Below are 21,896 nucleotides of genomic sequence, written 5' to 3'. Positions count from 1 at the left end.
TGTTGAGGACTAGCATCAGTGAGGCAGAGCTCCCAGCTAGTCCTTTTCTCCCCAAATCCAACAGAAGTCCTTTCCCCTAAGGCTATGCTCACTGCTGGTGCATGTGGTCCCTTCTCAGGGTGTTTCCTCATCTTAGAGAAGGATGCTGGGGATGTGGGTGGAACAGGGCCCAAAGGACAGGTGAACCTTGGAGTTAACCTTCCAGGAATCAGCACCAGTGCTGGATGAGTTCATCATTTTCTCTAAACTCTGACAAATTCTGTACATGTCAGAAGATCCACTCAGTCTTGTAGAAGCTGCTCTTATGGCAAGAGAGGCTGCGGCTGGTGGAGCAATGAGAGTAGGAGCTGGACAGGCCAGATGCCATGGACCATCACAGATGATGATCCCTGTGGTTCTGTCTCTACCCCCTCATGATCACTGGGTCTTGTAGGTCTTCACATGATCTCTGCTCAGGGAAAGACCTGTCAACAAGGCTTGCCCAAATAATCCTTAGACCTGCAGGAAAAGTGCAGAAGACCAGGTCAACGCTCACCTGCTGGGGCACACCCATTACACCACAGGGTGACCACCTCACAAGTGCTCGAGTGCCACCTTTAAGCTCAGCTGTTTGTGCTGAGTTAACCTCAGGGTACCCAACCTGGAGGAGCGCAGCGCTCAGATGCACACGGGGGATATCCCCTACGCTACTCGTGGTGCCCAACTTCCCAGGCCCCATTCTCATCAGCGAATTTTGCACCTAGACCACCTCGAGCTGCACCTCCCAGCAGGATCTCTCAGTATCAGTGAGGTCTTTTATTTACAAGCCTTCCCTGAATATTTCCTTTTTTTAAATAAATAAATAAATAAAATGGCACTTCTTATGTAATGACGTGACTTCATGGGCTAAAACTTTTGGAAGAGCAGCCTGCCTCCTGGCTCCCCGCTGACATGGAGGATGGGTTGGAAGCAAATCGCTTTAAAACTGCTCAGATATCTTCCCTCTAGTGCTTCCAGGAGAAACTGCATATGATTAGCTGCGCTTGTTACGGCTGGCGTGCAAGCCCCGCGCCAGCCCTGCAGCTTTTCATGTGAAATCCCTGATCTCCAAGACACATTAATTACCAGAAAAACAAGGCAGAAAGCGGCAGAAAGCTATTTTTGAATTCCGGAGCCTCATTTGCAAGGAGTTCTCAAGGCTCCTGGTTCTGCTCGATAAAACAACAGTGCTCATTGCCGTGTGCTTTCCGTAGGACAAAGGCTCATCCCACCTTCTGCCCTTCCCACTGTCTGCCCTTTGGGTGAAGTTTAAATCCGACCTCTCACTTAGCTTCTCATCTACTTGGTTTAACAAGGTGCAGCTCTGATCACATTCAAATTATAGGGAGAAAAAAAAAAGACCCTGAGAAATTATTTGCTATTCTAGTTTAACAATCCCTGGGTGATGTTGTTGAGGGATGTGAGGGTTGGAAATAAAGCACAGGGATGTTATGGAACTGAATTGATAGTCACAGTACAGCTCAGAGGCTGCACTTGCAAGCAGGGGTGGCATTGTCTTACTGAGATTGTAATTTAACGTGGAAAATGCAGAAAGAAACGCTCAGGAGGGAGCAAGAAGGATGCTCGCTGTTGGGAAGGCAGCGGTGGAAATGGAGAGAGGAAAAATATTTGTGAAGAGATTCACGAAGATCACCAAGCATTTAGCTCAGGCTCAATGCTCTGCCCATGCTCCCCTTCCATGGGTACCACTGGAGGTCCCTGTCCCGGGGGAAGGAACATTTGGACCTTGGAGATTTCTTTGTGGGGAGGACGAGGACTCCTCCAAAGCGGTCTCCGATCACGGTGGATAAAGGGTGGCTCACAGCAAATTGCCACTTTTCTGCCGACGGCTGCCTGGTCCCTGCCGGGTTGGCTCTGGGTGCTCACCCCAGCTCACGTGGCATTGTTGCTGGTCACCGACTGGCTGACATTTAATTTGAGATACATTACAAGCGGGACGACTGAATGAACAGTTTGAAATTCATAGAGTCGTAAATTGGAAGGCCAGAGGGGGCTATTACCATCATCTGGCCTGACCTCCTGCACAACCCTGCCGTAAAATCGCAGCCAGCAATTCCTGCGTCCCGGCCAGCAATTTGTGGCTTTGAGAAAGACACTCCGTCTTGATTAAAGCCCCGGTGTGACAGACGGCTCGTATATCCTGGCTGAGATCTCCTAAAGGCTAATTATCCTCTCAGAATTCATACCTTATTCTCACTCTGGGTTTTCTCCCCTCCCCGCCATCCTTTGGTTACGGGACTCGCAGGCGTCCCTTGCAAAAGGCAAAGTGTAGCTGGTGACCATCTGCAGGTTTTGGAAATACAGATATACTCACAATATTCCTCAAGCACAGTTTGATACAAACAGTTTCCTGGGTCCTCTTCCAAAAGTGGGGGTGTGTAGGAGCTGTAGGTGCTCACTCCCCCAGTAAGGAAATACAGGGAAAAGAGAAGTAGAGGGAAACGAGTAACTGGATTGACCTGGGAATGATTAAGGAGAAAATTGGAGGCAGTCAGCAAAGACCCACCAGGAGATGAGGCCTGAAAAGGAGGAAAGAAATAAATGAAAGTCACATTTTAGGAAATGTGAGTGCTCCTGGAGCACTGAAACACAAAGATGGGGTTTGAAATGGAGGCACCAAGTGCAGGCAAGCCTGTGCCAGGCTGCAGGACTGGGGAAAAGAGCAAGGAACGAGCAAGTTCAGCCACAGCACTCCAAGCAGCCTGGTGGAGGAGGCAGAGCCCTGGCACAGGCTGCCCAGAGAGGCTGTGGGGTCTCCTCCTTGGGGATCCCCAAAAGCCGCCTGGACGTGGGCCTGGGCAGCCTGCTCTGGGTGTCCCTGCTTGGGCAGGGGGGCACCAGGGGCCTTCAGGGGGCCCTGCCGACCTGAACCAGAGATCCTGTGATCCTGATCACATCCACCCAGGCACTGCAGAGCAGCAGCTCTCAAACAGGCCATTGCAGGCCTGGTGAGCTTCTTCTCTTTGCATTTACAGCAGCACCAACCCCGACCTCCATCCCCATGGCAACCCTCGCGGTGGCTGGAGGCCTGGTCTCAGCCCCTCGGAGTACGCGAGGCAGCCGAGCTCAGGTTGCTGGGGGAACCATAACTTTTTAATCATCCTGCATTAACAGCTTTATTACTCTGCATATTTATAAAGGTCGGTTTGTTCAGATACACCGAGAGGGAGATTCACCACCACTCTGGGTACCTCTGTGCGGCACGGTGCTGTGGGGGCAAAGTGCGTGTACGGGACAAAGAGCAAGCAAAGGCGAGGCAAACAGACACACAAAGTGTCCAGAGGATGCTCACCCGGTGGTAGATCAGTGCTTGTCACAACATGCAGCATTTCCGTGGCGTTGGATTGAAAAGGCAGCTGTGAAAAGCACTAGGAGAGGGCTTTACATTAAATGGGAGCTACAAACATTGCAACAGCTGAAGGGAATGACAGCCAAAGGGGAAAAAGTACTCGACGAGCTATTTTCTGGAAGGAATGAAGGAGAAATGCAACACAAACAAAAAGTTCCCTGCCTTCCAGGGCCTTCGTGCAAGCTCGTTATTCCCAATCCGGTCCTGTACAACCCTGCTCAAAAACCTGTTTGAAAATCTTTTGGAAAAACATTGATGCTATTTTTTCGTTTGAATCAGCTGAGAAGAATGTTCTTACCAGAACACTTGGAAAGTCACAAAAATGACCTAGCAAAACACTTGGAGGTTGTCCTGGGCCCAGGGCTCTGACTTGCTCCTTTGGGATTAGCTGCCGCCCTTTAACACTCCCTACCTCCATATGCTTGTTCCCCACTTTTATTTAAGATATATTTGGGGTTTTTGCTGAGCTGTTGAGCCCCTTCGTCCAGATGGGCTGGAGGCTGCGGGGACACCAGGACCAGGGGCTGGAGAGGTTTGGGCAGGGGCTGCTGCAGGCGACGTGCAGCCCACGGGGTTGAGCCATTTGGCCGGCCCCTTGGGTCTCAAAAACCGATGAGCTCATTGCCCAGGAAATGTTCCTTCTGAAAGCAGTAGGAAAAACAAAAATGGTCAGCTTTGTGCCACGGCCTCTGGAAAATTCCTTCCAGTCACGGCGAGAGCCTGCTCCCAGACAAGTTGAGCATCCCGCTGTGCCAGCCCCGTCTCTGACAGTGAAACACAACAAAAATTGATCTTGGTTTCCTACATGGAGGCTGCTGGGTCTTTGAGAGGGCTGTGGGTACCCAGCATCACCAGATCCTTGTCAGGGGCCCAGAAGAGCCAGGTTATTCACTCCAGTGAGATAAACTCTGGGGAGAAGGCTATGAAACAGCCAGTGCCAGAGGGCAGCACACAGCTGGGAGCTGTGGGGGCCGAGTCATGGGGACAATCCTGGCCAGGCTGTGGGCTGGAGAGGGACTGTGGCCAAGCGTCAACAGAAAGCCAGGTCCAAGGGGCTTTTTTCTGGGGCAAAGCCCAGAAATCACCCATGGGACATTTCAGCTGCAGGCACAGGACTTTGCACGTTACCCAGCCTCCGAGCTCAGGAGACTTCGTGCCACATAGGAGCAGGTCACGCGTGGTCAGACCAAGAGACCAAATGTCCATGGGAAGAGGTTAAGGACAAGATGAACCATGTCCCAAGGCAGGTCAGATCTGCCTGCTGACAGAGCCCCACAACCAGCCCCTCTCCCCCAGGCTCCAGCAGCAGCAACCACCACGCCTTATCCCAGAGCCCCAGGGCAGCCACCATCAATGCTGCGATACCTTTTGGTGCCTTTTTCCTCACCTCACAGCTTCTAAGCACGAGGTATTTTAACACCCAGCCTTGAAAAGCTTCGGGACTGTTGTGCTGTTGTGGGGTCTGCAGGCGGCGTTGTCTGTAAACGAGCACTTTGTGCACCCGGGTACTCCTCTAAAGGCCTCCCAGAGCACCATGCCACAGGCTGTCACCACTCTGGTCATGGCCAGAGCGTAACGTGGTGTTTTCCCCTTAATGAAGGTCTCTCGCACAGCTTTTTCCTGTCAGGAGGAGGAAAGGCATCTTGCGGACCCATTTGTACTGCTTTAATGATACTCAGGGCATCTATCACAGGGCAGGGTTCTGCCTGAGCTCCTTGTTTACCTCGAGTCCATTTATTTATAATATCCTCTCCTCCAGTTCTTGAATCCTTCACCTGCACGAACATCCCCCTTAGATCATCTTTATTGAATGCAGTTAAGTGTAGCTCACGGGGTTATTGAATTACAGGCATGAACTTCCCAAAATGAGATAAATCACGAACGCGTTAGCCCTTCTCTATTAAACACATTTCACCCCGAGGCGCTTTTCCATGCAGCAGACACCATATATCAAGCGCCTGAATACTCAACGTGGCTAATGGGGCTTCTTCCAGGGAGCAGGCAGGCAACGGGCGCGCAGCAGCCGCCTCCGAAGGACGGCTGAAATATTCATTAGAAATAACATCCCCGGCGTGAGGCTCGAGCGGCAGGAGCTTGGGATGGGTTTTGAGGCACATTCGTTCACATCGGGCTCTTTGACAGTGCAGGGGCTTTAACGGGGAGGTGAGGAGGAGTGCCCCAAATCCTAACCCAGCCCCAGCGATGGCAAGGGGACAGCCTCTGGCAGCACCACATTTTACAGCAGGGACAGGTTTGACTCCAGAGCATCCCCAGAGCCATGGATTGCCTTTTTCTCTAGATTATTGCTTGTTCTCGCTTTCCTATTAGCTTCCCTTACCACGGCTTCACCTTTGGTATTTTCACAGTCAACATCATTTCAACACATTTCCTTCCCTGCCTTCTGTTTTGATGAGGCTTGGTGGGGATTTCTTGTTTGTTTTGTTTTGTCTTTGTGGATTTCTTTATTTTTTTTCCTATTGCATCACCCTGTCTGAGCTCAAACCCCGGGGGAGTGGGAGGTGTGGGTGACTGTTTATTTGGGGGATCCTGATCCCACATCTGCTAACACCTGGAGCCGGAGGAGCACACGATGGCCAGGACAGCACCGAGGAGCGAAGGGCTGATGAGATCTGATTGAGAAGCTGCTTATCAGCCCCGGGCTGCAGCATCAATGCCTCCATCCACAGAGGGCACAGCAATGCTGCCAGCACCCAAAGGAGAAGCTATCCCCGCGGGGTCTTTCTCCAGGGCTTGTCGGGTGCCTCAGCATCATGGCTGGGACCCAGAGGAGCAGGTGGCCGACTGAACTCAGTGTGAGGGCTGAGGAAACACGACTGGTCACGGCAGGGCTGCCACTACACCGTGAACTCCAAGAAATAATCCTTATCTTTCCTTCGGGATACACAAGAACCAACACGAGCTCCTGCAGGCTCCGTCCCACCTCAGTTATCACAATTATCCCACAGCGAAAGTGCCAACCTGTACCCATAACAGCACCACCAGCCACCACAGCTCGCCTCCTGGCAAGCCAAGGTGGGCCTGGGGGAGAAACGGCAGAACTGGGCACTGCTTCGGGGGCAGCTGCAGAAAGAAATCGATGGGCACAGGTCATTTCTTTACATAAAACCTTCATGTCACGACCCCAAGGCCTCGTTCTCACTAAATACTGCTTAAATGTGGGTCTGAGCGGCCAAGAGACCGAGGACAAGGTAGCTGACGAGAAACTGGGGCTGCTAACGGCCCTCAGCGAAGGAATACGAAGGAACTCGCTCCTTCTTGTCCTTCTGGAGCATTAACTGAGGCACTTTGCACTGAAAGAAAAAAGGAGAGCCCAGAGGGGTTTGCTCGCTCCGCTCCCCGCCTGCTGCCCCAGCTGTGGGAGGAACTTGCCGTTTCCACATGAATCACCCCAAAATGCAGTAGGCTCAACTCAGCCATGGCTTCACGACGAAGGAAAATGCAAACTGAAAGAAAACGTAACCCAAACGCTGGCCTGGCACCCGGCAGGGCGCTGCCCCAGGCCATTCAGTGAATTTTTAGGTGCTTTTCAGTTCATACACACACACACACACAGGAAGGTAAAGGGCAAAGGGTCTCTCGCTCCCTTCCTCAGCCACTCCTCCCACCTCCATTAACACTGAAACCTGCTCGAAAAGGGGTCATCGCAAAGGAGATTTTCTATTTTTGATTAAAGCAGGTGGGTCCTTCCCAGGGACAATGAATACAGGCTGCCGTGGCCTCTGCTGTAACACAGAGCTAGGCTTGCTTCGAGCGCCAAGGTGGAAGTGCAGGAGCGTATTCCTCCTAATGATCAGATCAAGCCTGTAGCCCCCTCTCAGCATAAGCCTAGAAAATAATTTGTTCTTTAATCAAAGCAAAGACCAGCTCCTCAACCGCAGGTACCTGAAATACGCTCAGGTTGGCCTAGAGAATTGTTGAGGAAAAATATGAGAAGTTCAGGAATTGAGCAAGAAACACTCAGCTGTGTGAGGAAAGACAGAGCCTTGCTGCTAGCTGCCTCACACGAGTTCACAACCGTGCCACTAAAATGTTCCCAAAGACGCATTCTTCACCCTTGCCTTCCCATAGCCCTCATATTAAAAGCAAAGGAAGAAAAGGGACAGGATTTGGGTTTTGTTTGATTTTTAAATAGCGCAGGAAAATAATGAAGAGCCTTGCCTTCGGTATCCCTAAAGACGGCGTTAAGAAACGTTATTTGATGCGAAAGATCAAATGCAGTTGCCATGACCATGACAAGATCAGCCCTAGCAGCAGTAGAAATACACCGTCTTCAAGGTTACACCAAGCATTGAAAACTTTTTCTTTACACGACTCTAGAGAAAGACACGTCACGTTCATCCCACAGAATGACCAGCTGGCTCAGGCATCGGAACAAGTCCAATAAAAAGAGCTGATTTCCCTGCAGGGCTGCAGCTTGATGAAGCAATCCACAACGTCCACTAAAATGGAGTGAAATGAATGAAGCAACTGCAAATGGAGTAGCAGGCTATTGAGAAGTAAATGCACGGAATAATTTGGTTTTACCAGAATCAGTTGATAACGCTGCATCTTCATCCCAAATACCTTTTTCATAGGAAAAATAAATTCAAGTACAAACAAATGCCAAGGGTTCTTTGTGTCAGTTGGCAGCATTTCCCTTCAGAAAAATGAAATTAAAGTTCACCTGCTATTTTTAAACGAAGCATGAGAGGTATCACAATATACTGGTATCAAGTCAGATTTGCATGAATATGAACAGTATTAACTCTCACGCTTTAATATGAATATGCAGAAATAAGAAAGGAAAAAAAAATAGGCCAACAGGACTTTAATAAAAGCAAAAATTGTACAAAAGTTACTCTTGTTACCACTTCAGTATCTGGTAACAGTCTAGAGACCAAGCATGCCAGTTCAAAGTCTACGTGAAAATTTCGGGAAGGAGGAAAAAAGGCTTTTACTGGGGGGAAGGGAAAACAACAAAAGCCAGTAAGAAGCTTAAGGCGCTCCACACAGCACCTCTGTACTTCATTTTATTTCTGAAGTTTGGGGAAGTCAGATTTGACTATCCTAAGGCCATTATGCACAGAATACCACACTGTCACTAAAGGTATATTCCCCCTTTTTAAGCAGCCAACTTTGCACTCCGTTTTTCTTTAGTTTCAAGTCTCCTGCCTATTGAAACCTCTTGGCCTTCAGATAATTTCATCTACACTTGAAACTTACCCTTGGTTTGCATTTCAGGCTGGCTACAGATTTGTTTTTTCTTTTGCCCCCACCTCACCTGCACCTCGGTGCATTTTAATGCATTGTACCACTTTATATTCACCCCACATGAAACACTTGCAGGACAAAATCCTGTGTATATTGCAGAAGATATTGATGTCATAAAACCACAGTGTGGTGTTAGACACCAAGGTAAGAATGAGTTACAGAAACCATAGAAAAAACACTTAAGAAAGGTCTCTAGGTTTTGTAGATGAAAAAAAGCTCATCTATAAAACATAGCTAGCAACAAACCCATGCCCAGTGCATCTCCATCTGATCAATTCGATGTACACAATGTAATATAATGATGTTTTACAACAGCATAATTTTTTTTCCTATTTAAGATGTAGAGCTTAGGGAAATGGTTTAGTGGGGACTGTTAGCGTTAGGTCAGAGGTTGGACTCGATGATCTTGAGGTCTCTTCCAACCTAGAAAATTCTGTGATTCTGTGTGATTCTGTGATTCTTGGTAGGGTTAATGGAAGCCTGCCCACCTACAATAAAACTCCTTGTTAAATATTGTTTCTCAAAACACAACCCAATATGTAGGTATGATGGGGAGCGAGGCGCTATCGATGAAAAGGAACACAGGCAAAGCTCATATGCAGATTTATGAAAAATAAATTTATTACATAACACCTTGTTTTAACAATGTTTGATTTTTTTTATTCAGAATACTTGCGTCATTCATGTAAAATAGTTTGATACAGTACATTGTATGTAAGTTTTTCCTCATAAATTCTAAGGCTCTCCTAACACCTTGATCCTCTGCTGTAAGAATGGCACCCCTAAACAACGTGCGAACGTTTTAAAAAAAAAAATAATAATTAACTGAATGAAAGTTAAAATTCACTACACCAAGCTGGTTCTCAAAAAATCATGACGAAATATCTGAATGGATGCCGCACCTTTTTAGGAAATATCACTCATGCTTTTTTAATCCCAAAGCATGCTCACAAATCATTAACACCAACAGGAAAAAAATAAAACACTGTCTATGACAATCATTTTTGCTTGTTTGCTGAACCAAACATGTTTATATCAATGACAACATACTTATTTTACTATCAAATAGCAGCTTTAATACCAGTCAAGTCATAGATTTAAAAACAAAAGCAAAAACTCATGTTGGAAATTAATCTTTGGGACATTTGAAATCTCTGGAAAAAATGCAAACGTTTTCATGTTCTTAAAAAAATCTCATTGTAGCAATTGTGTCGGTCGTAAAACATTGATCTATGTGAAAATGAACCAACCCACAAAAGTCACTAAAAATAAATGTCTATCAAAATCGTCTCAGTTGGAGTCACGGATAGTTTGCTTTGTGTTTTCTTTTTTTGTTTTGCCATGTTAACACATACTGTATGCTTCAAGTACCAGTCCGAAGATGTTGTGTACTATTGGTCAGAGAAAGTTGTTACATCAAGAGAACTCACCACATACGACAACAAAAATGCTTGCCCCTAGCACATTTCACAGTTTCAACTGCTACAGACTGTCACTGAAAAAAAATGCGTCGGTCAGTCTGAACCATGTCAAGTAAACTATGGAAGTAGCATATCCACAACACAAACTGTGCTAGCACTTTCTTTTCAAGTCTAACCCCAAAACAGGTACAAATTTGGGAGCCACTGCTCCGCTCCGTGAAGGGTGGTGGGACGTGGCGGTCGGACGCGTTGAAGGTGTGGTTGTACAGTACATTCTGGTGGCCCCAGCCGGGTTCCAGGCAGGCGGCTGTGCAGCCAGGCCCGCGGCGTTAGCAGCAGTGCATTGACAATGTTCGGACGCAGCTCAGTACCGGTGTGTCTGGTGCGAGTACTGTGGCGGCTGCTGGGAGGTAGTTGAGTATCCCATGCTGCTCTGTGGCTGTGATGTGCTTGGTCCGGGGTTGGGGTAGGCAGCATGGGGGTTGGAACGCTGCAGAGGGGTGGAAGCAGAGGAAAGGTAACCCTTCGTAACGCATCCTGCTGCAGGACAGCCTGGTCTACCCGCTTATTTCTTCAAGAGGTACTAAACACACACAGTCCCAGAGCACCTGCAGGCCCAGGGGGCTTTTCACTTACTCTGGTTCCAGCATGGGCAGACGTGGGCATCCGAAACACCAGGTTAGGAAGTAACAGTCACCACCAGTCAGTAATCCACCCTAATTTACTCTACACCCTGATTTAATCTACAACCACCATAGGCAAACCTCCACTCAGCCCTCCAGATAGCTACGGTACACCTGCACGATACCAAAAGCTACTGCCTGTCACCTCAGTGGTCTTCTCCACTTGCTGCCTTCCCCAGCTGAGAAGATGTTTTGGTATCTCAATATATATCTTATTACTGATGAGCCACTCGGCATTATTCCGATTTTTGGATACAAAGGATATGCTTACCACCCATTTTGGCTGATGTGGGATTAAAGGCTGAGAAAGCTGTAATTGCGTAGGCTGAGGTGCTATCTAGCAGCCTTACAACTACTTGAAGGAGAATTGAAGATGACAGCCAACCTCCTCCCAGCGGAACAAGGTATTTCACAGGAAAACAGCCACACACTGGGGCTTGGGAGCTTCAAGTTGGACACCGGGGAAAAAACATCCACTAGGAGGCCAGCACAGTACTACACAACCTTGTGTGGAGAGGCTGCGTAGCCTGTGGAAGCTTTCAACACTCAAATAAAGCCATGGCTGACCTGATTTAGCATTATCAACAGTTCTGCTTCAAGTCAGGGATTGGACTAGATGGTCTCCAGAGGTGCCTTTCAACCAGTACTTCTATGAATATTTATCAAGCGGGGCATTCGTCACTGCAAGAAGCTCTAAGCAAGCCAGAAACTAACTCAATTTTAACCTAGAAGTTATTGACACAACATGAAGTATAAAGGAAAAGGACTGCATGTGGGATTTACAGTGCCAGCATATGACCACTTAGTAGCATTTAACATACTGCACGACTTCATTCAATTACCGTGCTGTTTCACATTAATATTAACATTTGCACACACAAAAACTGCAGTTTTTGGAAACTGCTGTGCAACATCTCGATATCACAGGATGAATGAGGATTATTAGCAAAAGCAGCTCTGACTGGGAAACGTCTCCACAGCGAATATTCTAGGACTAGGGTGTAGCTACCAAGACCTGTCTATACCAAACTAAGGTTGAACGATGTCTTGAAAAAGCAAAATATTAAAACAGCTTTAACAATTTCATAAGCTGGAACATAAAGTAACAGCTCTTTTTTTTGTTGTTTTGTTTTGTTTTTTGTTTGTTTGTTTGTTTTTTTCCTGCCATTCAGCATTTAGAACAGAATCTAAAATCAAAAGCCAAACTCTACTTGAGAACATATGCTCACAGGACTGAGCTAATTCTCTCGGGGTGCAAAGCGTAAGGGGGAAGAAATGGCTGGACCAGCACTTATTGCCAGCAGGAACAAATCAGCACCGCTGTGCTTCACCATTAACACAGTGACTAAACCTGTGTGACAGCTGCCTTCGCTCTGTCGAGATGGACTGTCACTCCCCAAGTGTCTTTTTGCTCAAGTGTGACTCTTGTACATAGGAAACTGGGAAAGATCACAAGTAAAACCATTCAAAAACTGACCATTCGTGTGAGGTGTAAACAATTTCCGCATCTCTGTAACAGATTTTACAAGATGGGGGCTAATTAAAGAAGTCACACACTTTCATGAAACAGTGCAACAAATGGCTTGCGTTTAAGATAAGACACAAATATCCAGTACTCTTTATAGACCATTCATCACGAGCAAAACCTCAGAGTAGAGGATTGCTCCAGTTCATTTAGTCACATCAGCCTCAGAAGTGACACGTTGCGAAGTTAAAGGAGAAGGCACTGAAGCCTGTATGCTATATGCCTACTATTTTTATGTATAGCAGAAGGAAGTACAAGGTCATCTTGCCCCGCAGGGGACTCCGGAGTGGATGGTGAAGCTGTCTTAGTGTGTCTTGCCCAGGAGATGGCAATCCTTCTTCACAAGCTTCATATGGGGAATGTGAGCAAATTAAATGAAGAACAAAGGAACAGGTGTTTGATCAAAACAGAGGGCTGTATTGTAATGTTTGTTTGCTGTCTCCTCAAATTGCAGGATCAGAAGCAGAAAATCTGAGGAATTTTTTCAGAGAGACCTGACACCAGCAGCTTTTAACTGCTTTTGTTCTGATGACAGCAAGTTCAGTTTGCTTACCATATTTTTCAGATGCCTTGATCAAAGCGAAACCCACCCATTTCCTTCATGTAAGATTTCCTTCATGCAAAAGGAGGGGTGGGAGGAGGAGGAACACAGATTTGTTTATTTTTTAAACAGCCATGTGTTCCACCTCCTAAAGAAAACAGGAAAAACAATTAGTCAGAAGCAGTCAAGTTACTAGTAAGAGTTCCTGAGATAAGAAATAGCATTTATCACTACCTCAAGGCAAAAGTATTCTGCAATTATGTTTGTTTGATGGCTGCCCCCATCTGGGATGGCTATCAGAGACTACAGAAGTTTGGATGAGCATGAACTCAAAACAAAACAACCTTAACTCCTGCCAAGGCAATTTGAGTCTTCTGTGTTCTCAACCAGCAAACCTCAGCTCTTGCTCACAAAGGTGGAAGCCCGAGTTTGTTCAAACTGCCAAGCTACAGCGGCCAAATGAGGTGAAGAATGTGTAAATAGGGCAAGAAAATGGGGCTCCCTGACACAATACATGCAACCTCTGCATCAAACTCCCCAGATGCGTGACTCAACAGGACAGGAAGATTACGAGGGTTACCGCTGCGTATGCTGACTTAAAAATAAATGCAGAGAAGTAGCAGAGACAGAGAGCTAAAAGGCCCAGTGATGGAAATTGCAGCTTGACCAATTCAAAGATGAATCTCCTGTAAGGGAGTGTTCTGTGATGCAGAAATCTGACTAAAAGACAGACTGTGTTTACGTTTAGAAGCACCCAACACCACTGCACAAAAGGACGACCCCACTTTCAAACAGTTCTCAACATCTATGTCATTCAAGGAGAACCTGAGAACTGATAAGCTACTGGTGTCTTGGGTTAAAATGTGCAAAGAAAGACACCAAGGGACTATAGGGAGGGTCTTACAATACAGCTCTTGAAACCGACCTTATTTTACATTCCTAGGTACTTGCAAGGTTAGCACAAAGCTGAAGTAGATACATTTCTTTAAGCTAGGGCAATGCCCCAGGCAGCCTTTGAGGACATCTGATACTCTCTCAAGAACAAAGCCTGACCTGTGAGATTCCAATACCCATCGGTGTTTATGGAGAACAGCCCATCAAACTGTGAAAAGAGAGTTGACTACAACAGTTGTATTAAGTGTTCTTTAACTCTCCCTAAGTTTTGCTGTGGCGTGTAAGCACAGCTAAGTGGGTTCCAAACTGTTATTCTTCCTCTCCTAAATAAATAAAAAAGCAACCTGCCTTTTTCATCTTTAACTGAAAACGCTGCCAGTAATTTTTCACTTTCCCATCTTTCAATTCCATCCAAGACTCTCTTTCAATTGGCCTTCTACACCATGCATGCTACATGAATCAGTACTGAATAGCCCCTGCCTGCTAACCCCTCCACAAATATGCCTCCTCTTAAAGTCTTTTATTCCCCAGGCGTCCAAGATCTGCCATCTCTCTGACTGCTCCTATGTACATTATTCAAAAACGTCTTCCTCGCTCCTCTCTTGTAATTCCCAGGATTGCATTAATGAAAGCCTCTGTCTTTATCTCTTTTTTCCCTTTTTTTAGTCTCCAAGAGCAATCCCATAAATTCAAGTATCATCCCCTGGGATGACTCAGATATTCTTCCACTCTGGACTCTTCTGATTTGCTAACGTTTGACCACAAGCTCAAATGCAGGAAGACTACAGCAAAATTTTCCTCATTTTTTTCCTCTGTACATTCCTCCTCTTCTTCACTCACTGATTGCCACCACCTCCCCTGTCTCCTCAGATCTGTAACACTTGGCTTACTCAACCTGGAATGTTGCATGGTCTTCAGTCACATCAACTCTGCCATCCAAAACTCTCTTTCCCAATCCATTTGCCCAACTAAGACTCTTGTTCAGGCTCTTGCTTCACAGCTTGTTTATTGTAATATCCTTTGCTGCCTACCACTGCAGGGTTTTCGAATCAGAAATGGTACTTTTAGGTCAAAGACAGCAGCACAACAGGTTCCTGGACCATAATCAGCACTGCCTAATATGAAGGCAATTATCAGTAGCTGTAATAATTTCTGATCCTAATTTCCTTTAAACTGACTGCTAACTTAAAAATCAATGGCATATCAATCAACAGGCAAGCCATCAACTAAATGCAGCTGTAGTAATCTGGAGGATGGAAAAATACCATTTACGGGATTACTTTTTTAGCTTAAAGAAATACTGTTGCAAACATGAGAATCAAGCACAGGATATAAGAAAAAAAAACCAAATACCTGATAGTCTGAGGTCATAATAAGTCCACCTGAGGTAGTGGTAGGAGGAACAACTCTCACTTTTTTCAGTGGGGGTCCCTGTGTGTGACTGTTGTCTTGGTTTCCTGGATGACCAGTTCCGTTAGTATGGTTATTGCCCTGCTGCTGCTGCTGGTTCTTCTCAATTGTTTAAACACAAAGAAAAATTTCAACTCAAAAGCAGTACATGAAAAAACATGAAAACAGGAAATAGTGTGAAAGCCAGTGAAGCGCGATGATACCGTTCTTCCAGTACTTACTTTATCTCCTTTATCATCTGGTTCTTCTTCTGTTAAAAATTCTCGTTTTGGGTAAGGGATTTGACAACCTGCAAAAACACTGCCCCCCAAAAAAGTCTATTTATCACTGTATTAGAACAGAGAGGTTAGACCTATTAAGATTCATACTCCACCCATGCTACTTTCAAGTTGCCTGAGTCAGAGACTAATATCTGTAACTAACCAAAAAGTTTTCCCTGTCTTACTCCCATCATAATACTAAACTTAATAAACCTGTTCACGTACATTTAAAATTTTACATCACTTTTGATAAACTCATCTAAATTCTGAAGAGTTTTCACTGTTTCTGGTAACTGGTGACTGGAAAAGCACACCACAGAGGTAGCATGAGGTATCTGCAAGGGCACAAAGTGCTGTCTTGAGCTATAGCATAATTCACTGGCTCAGAACTAACTAAAATAGTCCTGTGAACTCCACTGACTACTAACAAAATCACCTGTAATAGAGTTAAAAATATCTAGAAGTTTCATCCGTCAATTCGTATCTAATGGAACAGGTTAATTGCTACTGTTAGTGCAAGCTAAGATTTCTCTGCCTTTAATCTGTAGAATATACTTAAAGTCTCTGTACACCTGTTAGCATTATTCGTTGTGCATTCACATTAAAATGCCAACCTAAATATGAGGAAAAAAGTCAAACACTGACCTAAAACCAGTTTCTGCAAAAGCAAATCATTCACATTACAACACTAAACTACAGAGACAGGTCAGGAGCTGTTATAAATAATTCAGTAGATTTTAGTGAAATAATGTCATTTTTAATTAACTGCTTATAAATATACATACCACGTTTTGTAAATTCTTCCCTAAATAATGGTAGAGAATGATACACAGTATTGCTTTGCTAAAAAGGAACACAGTAATGCTCCCTGGTTAGCCTTGGGGCTGTGTGTGTTGTTCATTAAAAACGAAGTCAGTCATTGTCCCTAAATTTTCTTCCTTTTGTAATCTCCCTGCTTAAACAAAAAAAGAGCGTCTAGGGGAAATGTGTTTAAGTTGTTAAGGATGACAGCACAGAGACACAGAGCTGACTCCCCACCACAGCTGAATTTACAACAAAGGCTAAGACAGAAAAATGTAAACTAATTAGAGAGTGTCACTTGGCATTCTGGAGCAGAGAAGTGGACCTGAGGGCACTTAGCAGTTGTCTACAAAGATCTGTAGCATGCCTAATCAACCTGTCAGTGAATAACAAGATTAGTGCTGTGACTAATAGGATCAAAGTTCTATAAAGCAAGAGACTAATAAGAATTCTACTTAATTTTAAAAACCTTAAACAACGTTCTAGTGGTTATGGCTCTCTTTGGTTGTTAGACAGTAAGTATTCAGCTCAATATTCATAAACGTTCATAGCAGAGAGCAGACAGAAAGCATGCATTTCTAAAGCATCTCTGGGTGTACTGATAGGTTAATAAACTGACCACTTACTCGGATGTGGGAAGCGGATCTTCTAAGAAATAGGGATCCTGCATAGCCTGTTCTGAGGTAATTCTCTTTATTGGATCCATAGTAAGCAATTTCTGAAGCTAAACAAAATTAAAGATGAAAAGCTCGGCATCATCAAAACTGTTCACAGAATCTTCACTGCATTATTCGTGAAAGACAAACGGACACGGATGTGTCTGCAGTCAAAATCCTAACCATTAACGGCAGTAACCACATTCTTCTCTCTTGTTAAAATAGTAACTCCATTTCCCACTGAAGAACCACCTATTTTTACTTTCAAAGCCTAATGTGCTTGGTTAGTTCCAATCACAAATGTTCTAAAACACTCCAATATCCATGACACACCATCAGTTTTAATGGTCTGTTCACTTCCCACAAGAAGATGGAACACGCACATACTCTACCTGGTTTCTTCAACTACACTGCACTTAACAAGAAGCAATTTACCATTTAAAACGTTTAAGTTGGAAGCAATTTACCAATAAAACCATTTAAATTAAAATACTACTTAGCAACTGAAAAGCAAAAGTCGTGCCATACAGATTATTGCTCATTACTTAGTATTGCCATATTAGGACATCTCCATTGTCACCCATAGTAATGTAAAAATGCCATATAAAGTCACTCTTCAAAAATCTTTATGCTGTAAAAGAAAGTGGCAATCAGCACATTCAAAAATAAATAAATAAAATAAAAACCACTTGGCCAGATAGCTTATCACCCACTCCTGCATGTAATTATCTACTCTGACAAACATGGGCTCACATCTGTTTGCTACATGCTGCTCAAAAGAACAGTTGTGCAAAATCTTCACTTTTAGTTGATTTGTTTGTATGACACGATGCAAAAACCTCTAGAGAAGTTTAATAAGCTGCCTCCTCCATGAGTACATCAAGCCTGAGCTCTGGGGCAGTTTCACTATCAGTTTAAGAGAGTGAGTGAAACTTGACCTTTATCTTTGTAAAAACTGATGAATCAGGTATCAGTTTACACAAAGAAAATATTTTCAAATGTCTGTGTTGGTTTAAGACAATGAAGACAACCACAAACTGAATACGCAAAGACAAAGCAAATTATAATATTTTAGTAAACAGCTGAACAGAGTTCAACTAAAAATCCAGCAAAACCTTACCCTTTGAGACAGCACTTCTCACTCTCATTGGGAAGTGGTTATAGAGGGCTAAGAAGCACACGTGGTATTTGTTTTATGCCTAACTTTTTAAAATGGCATATGTTTCAGTGACAGAGAGCAGCACAAAAATCCTAAAGTCATATGCATAATTGAAAAGTTATTAAAAATAATAATCTGACCTAGCCAAAACAAAGTTAAACATTTATATGGAAAGAGTTACAAACATAGCTGCTCAGATACGCAGCCTTTGAGAAATGCTTAGGATACATAGCCGGAAACTCACCTTCACTAATTTAAAATACCAGCAACAGACATGAAGTCTAAATTAAGCACATTAGAGATTGAAAGGTGGCTTTAAGAACAACCATTGTACTGGTTTCCTGTTCTACTCTCATTTTGCAATTACATGAACGTTTTCAGAAGCTTGCTGGCCTTTAGACATCTGCCACTGACATTGCAAGAGTGATTTTCAATAATTTCAATAAAAAGCATATGAGAGAAGTCACGCTCTTTCCATGTGTTAAGATTTTTCTCTGGTTTAGGAATTACAGACCAGAGAGATTTCTATTTAACTCCGGTACTGAATAGCAGTAATGCATTCTAAAATTGTCTGTTACTCAAAAGGATGGTGAACATGCATATCTGTCTCCCCACCCACCCAGTTATTTTGTGGAATATGGTTGTGCTGGACATGCAGGGTATATGGGCACAAGGAGCTGATCTTCAGATAATAACTAGAAAATAAAAATACAATTTTTTTGTTTTACTATGGAATGCAGCATCCAAGGCAAAACTACAGCCTGATGTATTGTCAAAGACAATGATATTTAAAAGAAACGCTACACTTTAAACCTACAACATTTTGTTTAAACAATGCATAGATTTAACCAGATGTGCAAAATATTAGATATGCAAACAATTTATTTCACATTTGCTCTTCATACTTCCATGGGGGGGGGGAAATAAATAAAATAAAATAAAATAAAATAAAATAAAATAAAATAAAATAAAATAAAATAAAATAAAATAAAATAAAATAAAATAAAATAAAATAAAATAACACATTTTTGTAAAGATCTAGTGTCACAATGTATGTCTGAGCTGGTCATTTCCTCTCACTAGTTACTAAGTGAGCATACAAAACCACCATACAGCTAGAGTTAGAAACTACACTTCCTCTCGTCAGCCTTCAGTTGTAATGATATGGTTAAGAATATAATAAATACGTGTGAGTACCATCAATCCAGCTTTGTTTTTCACATAATTGACAAGGAGGCACAATAGGTATTTTCAACTCTGAGTCTGCATGCAGTCTTTGCAGAATGTCAGTTTGAGGGAACCAGAATTGTTCTCTCAAACAGCTCAAAAGCAATCCCAGGAGCCAGAAAAAAAGGAAAGAAAAAAAAAAAAAAAAAAGAAAAAAAAAAAAAAGAATTGCCAACACGCTGAAAAAACATCACGAGCATAAAAAACATTGCAAAATTCTGGCACTGTATCTAGCAATTGGGTTATAAAGCCCTTCATCACATATTGACATGATGTGAACAAACTTGGTCATAATCAGCAACAGAAAGCAGAAACCACAAAGAAAGGATAAAGATTGTGCAACCGTTGTTATCACATGGGAGAGATCGAAACTATTTTGTCCCTTTGTTCAAGTGCCAGCAAAGAAGTGAATCTTTCACTCGGTATTACAAATATTTTATAATAAGAACTGGTCAACTAAAAGACCACCTGACTGAACAACATAATAAAAACACAGTATGCTTTACACAACTTTGGGATAACATACTGTGAGCAACAGGACAATCACTGCAGTTTATATGGACCAAAATGTTTATATGTAACAAAATCTATGATAAAGTATCACAAAATTAACCAGGAACAACAGCTAGCTGTCTGTTTTCTAGGGCACAAACATTTAAGTAGGAAAAAATAAACCAGGAAAAGATAAAGAGTGGAAAAAAGCTGAAAGCAGGAAGGAGCCAATGTTGCCTCATGTAACACCACTTCTGCATGTGATGAGGGATCATGTGCATTGAAGTCAGTAAAGAAAGAAAAACTCCAGTTTTTGTTGGGAAATAAAAACATTCCATTCTTGGTAACCACAACAATCCATGCATTTACCAGCCCTGGAATTATCAGTCTGGAGTATTTTACAATTGTAGGTGGATGCAAGAAAAATACGATTTTATCTGTCCTGATCCAGAGAGTAACATGGTTGCAAAACAGCTTGTGACACAGGAAGACCTTAGAGTATGTCTACAGGAACCGGTGCCAAGAGATTCACTGAATTACTTCAGGCTCTGATGGAGGGATGTAATTCATTCACCTGCAGTTCAGCTTAGCCTCAATGAGAGCACAAACCTACGATACCTTCCAGTTTTGACAGAGTAATTGTGTGGCTGACCTAACAGTTAAGCAGTATGTTCAGTCATGGTCCCATGCTCAAACTCACTTTTATGCTCCTCATTTAGTACTACAGCACAACCAAGGATTAAGGGGTGGTGTTGCAACAAGCCACTGTGCTTCCATGTTCCCAGTGCCTGTGTCTGAGGGGCAGGTGGAAAAAGTAGGGGCAGGGAAATTGTGTGGTTTTTTTTGTTCACAGATGGGTGCATCAATCAAAACCAGTGGGTGTTTTAAGACTGAATAGTAAGTTTCAGTCCAAAAGTTATCCAACCTGTATCAACAGCTCAATTTAATAACAAAGCTGACAGTATTAAACACCATGAAATGTGAGGGGTCTCCAGGGCTCCATTTTACAGCCAGTTCTCTTCGATGTTTTCATAAATGACTTGGACGTAGGACTTTAAGGTATACTAAGTTTGTGGATGACAATGAATTGGGAGGAGCAGCTGACTCCATCGAGGTTAGAGAGGCCTTGAAGAGAGATTTTGACAAATTAAAGAGCTGGGCAATCACCAACAGTATGAAGTCTAACAGAAAAAATAATGGATTCTGCACCTGGGAAGGGCAACCCTGGATATTTGTACAGAATGGTGGGATGAGAGGCTGGGGAGCAGCCTTACAGAAAGGGATCTGAAGGTTCTGGTCAATGGCGAGTTAAATATGAGCCAACAGTGTGCCCTGGCAGCCCAAAGGGCTAACCTGGGGTGCATCAGGCACAGCACTGCCAGCCAGTCAAGGGTTGTCCTGCTCTGCTCTGCGCTGTGTGGCCTCATCTCAAGCACTTCATGCAGTTTTGGGTGCCACAATATAAGAAGGACATAAAACTATCAGAGAGCACCCAAAGGAGGACAATAAAGATGGGGAAAGGTCTGGAGGGCAAGACATATGAGGAGTGGCTGAAGTCCCTTGGTTTGCTCAGCCCCGAGCAGAGCAGGCTGAGGGGAGGCCTCATGGCGGCCTGCAGCTCCCTCACGAGGGGAGCGGAGGGGCAGGCGCTGAGCTCTGCTCTCTGGGGACAGCGACAGGACCCGAGGGAACGGCATGGAGCTGGGACAGGGGAGGGTGAGGCTGGGGGTTAGGGAAAGGGTCTGCACCCAGAGGGTGCTCGGGCACTGGGACAGGCTCCCCAGGGCAGCGGTCATGGCACTGAGATTTCTGGAGTTCAAGATGTGCTTGGACAACACTCTCAGACATAGAGTCTGATTTTGGGGTAGTCCTGTGTGGAGCCAGGAGTTGGACTTGATGATCTTTGTGAGCCCCTTACAACCCAGGATATAATACCCAGCTGTACGGAGGCCAGAGCCCAGCCTGCCACTAAGAACATTCCAGCCTCCTGCTCCAAACTGAAAAGAGCAGAGGGAGGCTGCCATGGGACTTTAGCCTAACACCTCTGTGGAAAACAACAACATTCCTTGAGTTTGTATTTTACTGTCACCAGTGCTTCTTGGTATAAATGCAAGCATACTGAATAAAAATATATTCAAACATTCAAACCATTATCACCCTGTTGTGAT

The 21,896-nt window shown here is 44.2% G+C and overlaps 1 protein-coding gene across 4 annotated transcripts in view; it reads right to left on the bottom strand.

Annotated features, from left to right (window-relative positions):
• Window positions 1–9,362: 9,362 nt before the first annotated feature.
• The window catches only part of CDK8 (cyclin dependent kinase 8), a gene marked incomplete at its 5' end in the record, with an annotated part of 72,488 nt that continues 59,954 nt past the window's right edge, over window positions 9,363–21,896 (bottom strand). For 3 of the 4 annotated variants that reach the window (XM_084291147.1, XM_084291146.1, XM_084291145.1), the window contains 4 exons: window positions 9,363–10,570; window positions 15,077–15,235; window positions 15,355–15,433; window positions 16,821–16,918. In XM_084291147.1, coding sequence (XP_084147273.1) covers window positions 10,445–10,570; window positions 15,077–15,235; window positions 15,355–15,433; window positions 16,821–16,918 — 462 coding nt within the window. In that variant the 3' untranslated portion in view covers window positions 9,363–10,444. The remainder of the gene's footprint in view (window positions 10,571–15,076; window positions 15,236–15,354; window positions 15,434–16,820; window positions 16,919–21,896) is intronic. The other variant, XM_084291148.1, reaches the window with a different exon arrangement.

Source organism: Netta rufina (assembly GCF_964035555.1).
Source record: "Netta rufina genome assembly, chromosome: 1".
Lineage (NCBI taxonomy): Eukaryota > Metazoa > Chordata > Aves > Anseriformes > Anatidae > Netta > Netta rufina.
Note: the sequence above shows the minus strand (reverse complement) of the source record. Positions and strands in the feature narration are given on the sequence as shown.